At 36.1% G+C, this 6,702-nt stretch overlaps 1 protein-coding gene across 2 annotated transcripts; it reads right to left on the bottom strand.

Annotated features, from left to right (window-relative positions):
• Nucleotides 1-671: 671 nt before the first annotated feature.
• cox6c (cytochrome c oxidase subunit 6C) lies at nucleotides 672-3,370 on the bottom strand. 2 transcript variants are annotated; one of them, XM_083562129.1, is made up of 4 exons: nucleotides 3,246-3,370; nucleotides 2,361-2,475; nucleotides 971-1,103; nucleotides 672-745 (listed from the first exon to the last, which is right to left on the bottom strand). In XM_083562129.1, the coding sequence occupies exons 2-3, from the start codon at nucleotides 2,463-2,465 to the stop codon at nucleotides 978-980; spliced, it is 231 nt and encodes a 76-aa protein (XP_083418255.1). In that variant the 5' UTR covers nucleotides 2,466-2,475; nucleotides 3,246-3,370; the 3' UTR covers nucleotides 672-745; nucleotides 971-977. The 2 variants fall into 2 exon arrangements, with proteins under 2 accessions (XP_083418255.1, XP_083418256.1); XM_083562130.1 differs by having other exon boundaries at nucleotides 3,263-3,287.
• Between the last annotated feature and the right edge of the window lie 3,332 nt (nucleotides 3,371-6,702).

Below are 6,702 nucleotides of genomic sequence, written 5' to 3'. Positions count from 1 at the left end.
CCATTGAGAGATTTCACCCAGTAATCATATGGAGGAAATATACATCCAGGCTGGCTTTTTCTTCCATATTTTAACATAGTATACTTTAATCTGCCAAAGTTTTTGTGTTCTGTTAATTATTCATGTAAATAGTTTGTCTTGCTTTAGCTTGTCTGAGAGGTGAGCAAGAAAGAAAGCACTAACCTCCTCTGTATGCAATGTAGCAGTGATCCAGTGTGCTGTCCAGTTGGACAAGTCAAAATTGGTTTAATTGAAGAAAAAAATAATAAAAACTGGGATGATAATCAGCCATCATGATTTCCAATATTTTTTTTGTTAGGTAAGCTTTGTTGAAGCACTCTTCAGTGTGTAGGTAAAAAATTATAAAATGAACATGCAAAAACACTCCAGATCTTTCTGCCAAACTGTGTGGTTAAGCCTTTGAATATGATATGACATGCTGGGCTCTAGCATGGCTAAGCAGTTCCACCTTACTGTAAAACAACCCCCCAAACTGAGCATGCTACTTTCTACAAACAGGTTCCAGTCAAATTTATAAAATAAAGCTGTAAACCTAGTCAGTAGAAATTTGACATCTTTAGCATAATAATTTTATAAAATGTTAGGATATTACATTCTTTTACATTTTTTAAACACGTAAGATTTTGTAATGGCTCAAGAAATTGATACACTTGTACAGGAGTCGGAAATGCTTTATTTATGTTTATTATATATTTAACATCAGTAAAGAAGCTGCAGAGAAAACCTGTAAGAGAACACAAACATATGAATTTAGATTCCCCCCCCCACTGTCAGAGCAAATATATGAGGAGGAGCCTAATATTTATAATTCTACCAACTGCCTTTTTAAATTGGAGGTTTAATGTAACTGTTCACATGTAGCAAACATTTTTAACATTTAGTAGGCAAGCACATTACAATCAACACATCTTGACTAGAATACATTTTGTGAGGAAAGGAAAATACTTACATCAAATTTATTTTCCAGAGGGCCTTACACTCTCAAAAACCCCAGCTTCTCTCATACTGTTAAACACCTTCACGGCATCATAATTCTTGTAAAAGTCAGCATATGCCTGTTTCCGGGGCTCTGTTACTGTGAACTAGAAAGGGAAAAAATTGATCAGTTTTAAATTAAAGCATCAAAAATACCAGCTTTCAAAAACTATGACATTATACAAGTAAGCAGCCTTGATTTAAAATCTAACTAGAGTTTAGCAGCAATACAAAATAGGCTAAAATCCCAATTTAAATTTGGAATTTAAATCTGCCAAAGTTAAGAATTATAAAAAAGAAAAAAAAATCACTGGTTGCAGTTGTTTCTTTTTATCAGTGAGCAGTGTTCAACATGTAACCTAACACTGCACTGTTTGGTGTCAGTACTTCTGGTTTGGGGTGTGGTAGCTCCAGCGGTTAAGGCCCTGGGTTACTGATCGGAAGGTCGGGGGTTCAAGCCCTGGTATCGCCAAGCTGCCACTCTAGGGCCCTTGAGCAAGGCCCTTAACCCTCTATGCTCCAGGGGCGCCATATCATGGCCAACCCTGCGCTCTGACCCCAGCTTCTAAGCAAGCTGGAATATGCGAAGAACAAAATTTCACTGTGCTGTAATGTATATGTGACAAATAAAGGCTATTCTTCTTCTTCTTCAATGTATCCCAAAAATGTTGGGAAACAATAGCCGACCATATCTTTATTGACATCCTGTCAAGCTGTAACAGATTTCGTTCCAGTGAGGTAAATTAAGTCTACCACACACACACACACACACACACACACACACAATACAATTGTGTGCTTCCATATTTGTGGCAACAGTTTGGGAAAAGTCCACATAAGCAGGTCTTGGCCTGTTGCTCAAATGTGCATATTCTGCCCCTTCTTGCATGTGGCATAAACATGTAACTGGGGTAACCAGATCACAGATGAACAAGTACAGGTGTGAACCTGATTTAATGTGCCAACAAGCTGTGATACAAGAAGTATGGGATGCATATGGTCACATTGTGTATGTAGTGTGATGCAACAAAGGTTTGTCGTTGGCAGAAAATATGCATGCATTGTAAATATGTCCTCAGTAAAGATCCGTTTCTAATGGCAGATGTAAACACCTATGCTTCTCAGCTGTCCACTTTTAATGCGTTCTTCCACGCATGTTAACGCAGGAGTAAACAGGGCCTGGTGTGTATGCGGTTATCTGCAATTATGTAGTCCACAAGGTGAACTTTGTAGAGGGGTGAAAACACTACTGTTACCAGTGGAACAACCATCAATTCAACCACCATGACTACTTTATGAATGAGTTTTATGCAGAGGCTATCCTTGACATCTAAAAATTTGCTCTGAAGACTTTCGCGACTGACCTTGAACGCAGCTGCGGCGAACAGAGCCAGGCCGAAAGCGAGGGGCAGATGAAACCTCAAGCGCTTGGCGAGGAGACCTCTCATCTGTGGCTTTGCAAGAGACATGCTGAAAGACCTGAAGATAACAAAGACAGACAGATTAGACACATTTATCATCAATGGAGGCGGAAACAAATGTGACCTAAAATTGAATTCAAGGAACCAAAACTGAAATCAACGTCAAACTTCGAAAATAAAACAATAGCTACGTTAACGCACGAGTATTCCGATATTACTGTAGATTTTGTTTATAATCCGTTTCCATAAAAACCTGCATGTCCCGCAAAGATCTCAGGACATCGCAATAGAAGTGCTATACTGCATGAACATTGTGGGTCGGGAAGCACTACAAATGCCTGGAAGAGCTTTCATTAACAATATTTATAATAACAATAATAATAGATATTAAAAATGGAATTTCGCCCAGTATAAGTTTAGATGAGACTATTGACACAACACTATCAATACAGTGTAATCATACAGCCTGCGTCTAGAAGCTAAGACCTACATTAACATCTACCGTACCTGATTATAACCAAAAGATGGATAAACAGTGATTGAACGGTTCAGAACATCAGATAATACTCCATACAACTTAAATTGGTAATAAACAAAGCATACAGCTAATTCCCAATGAACATTACAAGAAAGCGCAAAGCTAACACACTAGCATTGCTAGCTGTTCACACAGGTTATAAGATTCGGGACATTTATCAGGTGCATTTCGCTAAATATACTATTCAGCATAACTACATATATTCCCATATCTCACATCGGACACTACATATATTACAAGAGAGAAATAATTCACTAAGAAACAACTGAAATTTAACCAGGAAATGTAACCTCTTTTTGCGCACGACCTTCACAGACAACGTCCGACAATCGAGGCCAACCTGGTAAAATGCTACGGAAGCTCGCAAGGCCGAAAATACCCGAAAAGTATCACGTGACGTTATGGAGTCGCCTAGTTTTACAGCAACCTTAGCCCCGGAAGTATTATTATACAACTATTATAATAAACCCTTTACATTAATTATTTATAACAATGAACAACTGCCTTGATAGCATTAAAAGGCGTACTGAGTATACTGATATATATATATATATATATATATATATATATATATATATATATATATATATATATATTTTTTTTTTATTATTATTATTATTATTATTATTATTATTATTATTATTATTATTATTATTATTATTATTATTATATAGTTTTCTTGACATATCCAGAAGGCTGCTTTTACTTCAGAATCCCTTATTTATTTATTTATTTATTTATTTATTTATTTATTTATTTATTTATTTATTTATTTATTTATTTATTTATTTATTTATTTCAGAATGGCACTTTATTTATAACAGCGCTTTTATTTATATCTGTGAAGATGTGTTGGTCAACACCATTAAAGCAGTGAAAGAGAAGACGCTCACACATTCAGGACAGTCCAGGAAAATAACTATTGTATAAAACATATGGATGTGGTAAGGGAAGACATGCAGGTAGATGGTTTGAAAGAGGCAGATGTAGAGGACAGGGGGTATGGAGATGGATGATCCGCTGTGGCGACCCCTAATAGGAGAAGAAGAAGAAGAAGAAGAAGAAGAAGAAGAAGAAGAAGAAGAAGATATACAGGTGCATCTCAATAAATTAGAATTGCATCAAAAAGTTGATTTATTTTAGTAATTCAATACAAAAAGTAAAACTTGTACATTATATAGATTCATCACACAGACACTGATATATTTCAAGTGTTTATTTCTATTAATTTTGATGATTATTGCTTTTACATTTTGATGATTATGGCTATTACAGCTAAAACCCAAAATTCAATATCTCAGAAAATTAGAATATTGTGAAAAAGTTAAATATTGGAGACTCGTGGTGTCACACTCTAATCAGCTCATTAAATCCAAACACCTGCAAAGGTTTTCTGAGCCTTTAAATTGTGTCTCAGTCTGATTCAGGCGACACAATCATGGGGGAAGACTGCTGACTTGACAGTTTTTCAGAAGACAATCATTGAAACCCTGCACATGAAGGGTAAGACACAAAAAGGTGTATCCAAGCACAATAATGGAAAGTTGAATGGAAATAAATAATGTGGTAGAGAAAGGTGAAATTAAACCCAATCAAAAATTTGGGGAGATTCACAAAGAGTGGACTGCACCTGGAGTCAGTGTTTCAAGAGCCACCACACACAGACGTATCCATGGGCTACAACTGACGCATTCCTTGTGTCAAGCCACTTCTAAACCAGAGACAACATCAGAGGTGTCTTAACTGGGCAAAGGACAAAAAGGACTGGACTGTTGCTCAGTGGGCTGAAGTTGTCTTTTCAGATAAACGGAAAGAACATTTTTGCATTTCATTTGGAAATCAAATGCCCAGAATCTGGAAGAAGAGGAGAGGCACAGAATTCAAGTTGCTTGAGGTCCAGTGTAAAGTTTGCACAGTCAGTGGTGGTTTGGGGAGTCGTGTCATCTGCTGGTGTTGGTCCACTGTGTTTGATCAAGTCCAAGGTCAGCACAGCCGTCTACCAGGAATTTTTAGAGCACTTCATGCTTTCCTCTGCTGACCAGCTTTATGGAGATGCTGATTTCATTTTCCATCAGTATATGGAACCTGCCCACACTGCCAAAAGCACCAAATGTTGGTTAAATTACCAAGCTGTTGGTGTGCTTGACTGGCCAGCAAACTCACCAGACCTGAACCCCATAGAGAATCTGTGGTATTGTCAGGAGGAAAATGAAAAACGAAAACGAAAAAAATGCAAATGAACTGAAGGCCATTGTTGAAGAAACCTGGGTTTCCATACCACCTCAGCAGTGCTACAAACTAATCACCTCCGTGCCACACCAAATTGAGGCAGTAATTAAAGCAAAAGGAGCCCCTACCAAGTATTGAGTACATAAACAGTAAATAAACATACTTTCCAAAAGGCCAACAATTCACAAAAATGTTTTTTTTTTGATTGCTCTTAAGCAAATTTTCTTTTTAGGGTTTTATAGGCTTTTGATAAATTTGAGCAAAATTAAAAGAAATAAACACTTGAAATATATTAGTCTGTGTGTAATTAATCTATACAATATGAATTTCACTTTTTGTATTGAATTACTAAAATAAATCAACTTTTTAATGATATTCTAATTTATTGTGACGCACCGGTAGCCTGTATTATGTTTCAAAATTAAAGTCTGGGAAAATTGTAGGCTGACCACATTGCTTGTTGTTATATCAATTATCTGCACGTTGTGCAATATTGCAGCTGTAGCTACATCTTTGGATTGTTGTATAAAATATTATAACAGTATAGAATGTCAACAAAATACTGTATAGCTTGGTTATAAATGCATACTACACATTTGTACTATTTACACAGGGTGTCCAAGAGATGTTAATACAATGTCAACAGTTTTTGACATTTCTTTGTCAACACGCAAGGTTTTTTTTTTTCTACATAATTGCACTTCAAATGAGTGCCTTTAATTGACCTTTGTTTTATACCATTTCTTGGTACACAATGGAATTGTTTTGTCAAATACATTCTTATAAGAGAAAAAGTATAAAAGCTTTTGGAACTAATTCTGCTACAGAATATCCAATAAGAACAGTGACAAACTGCTTGAGGCTTCCTTAGGCGCAAACTACATTGAAAACAAGCATATTGGCAGATTTCCTTGACTGAAATTAGCTAGACCTGGTTGTCAGTTATTCATTTGATCTATTTAGAGATATGTTTTAATGATTTATGGATAAAATACTCTCCCCCATGTAGCATATACTGTCTTAAAATGATATACTCACTTAAAACAATTATTGGCAGCTGTATTTACAACACCATAGAGTTGTGCCAAATACCTTTGAAACTCAAAAACAAATAGTAAAAAATGAGCAATGTGATGGTGAGCTGATGGAAGCTTTAGCAAGAAGTTACATAAGTTCTAGTTAAGCAAAATCTCAACCACAAGTGGGAAGTTCAATGGCTTAGGCTCTGGGTTATAGATTAGAAGTTCATAGGTTCAAACTCCATGCAGTACCAAGCTGACCATGTTCTCTAATCACCACCTTCTAACAAACTGGAATAGGTGAAGAAAGACTTTCACTGTATATATGGAAAGTAAAAGCATTTTCCTATAACATCAGACCTCTATTGAAACTACTTGTTTAAGCAAATTAGTGGATCCGAACTAGCTGCTGTCTAAATGCTAACTGGTTGGAAAGAACCTAGCTGCTAAATTAGAGAGGCACAAAAATGACAGTTTTAATATAGGATCCTTTAATTTG

The sequence above is a fragment of the Silurus aristotelis genome (genome assembly GCF_946808225.1).
Source record: "Silurus aristotelis genome assembly, chromosome: 2".
In the NCBI taxonomy this organism is placed as follows: Eukaryota; Metazoa; Chordata; class Actinopteri; order Siluriformes; family Siluridae; genus Silurus; species Silurus aristotelis.
This window is presented reverse-complemented; position numbering and strand designations above follow the sequence as displayed.

Excerpts from the sequence above, each read along its gene's own strand:
- cox6c (XM_083562129.1), bottom strand. The coding sequence starts at position 2,465 with ATGTCTCTTGCAAAGCCACAGATGAGAGGTCTCCTCGCCAAGCGCTTG. Across the intron at positions 1,104-2,360 it reads TCGCCGCAGCTGCGTTCAAG|TTCACAGTAACAGAGCCCCG; the intron begins GTCAGTCGCGAA and ends TTCCCTTTCTAG.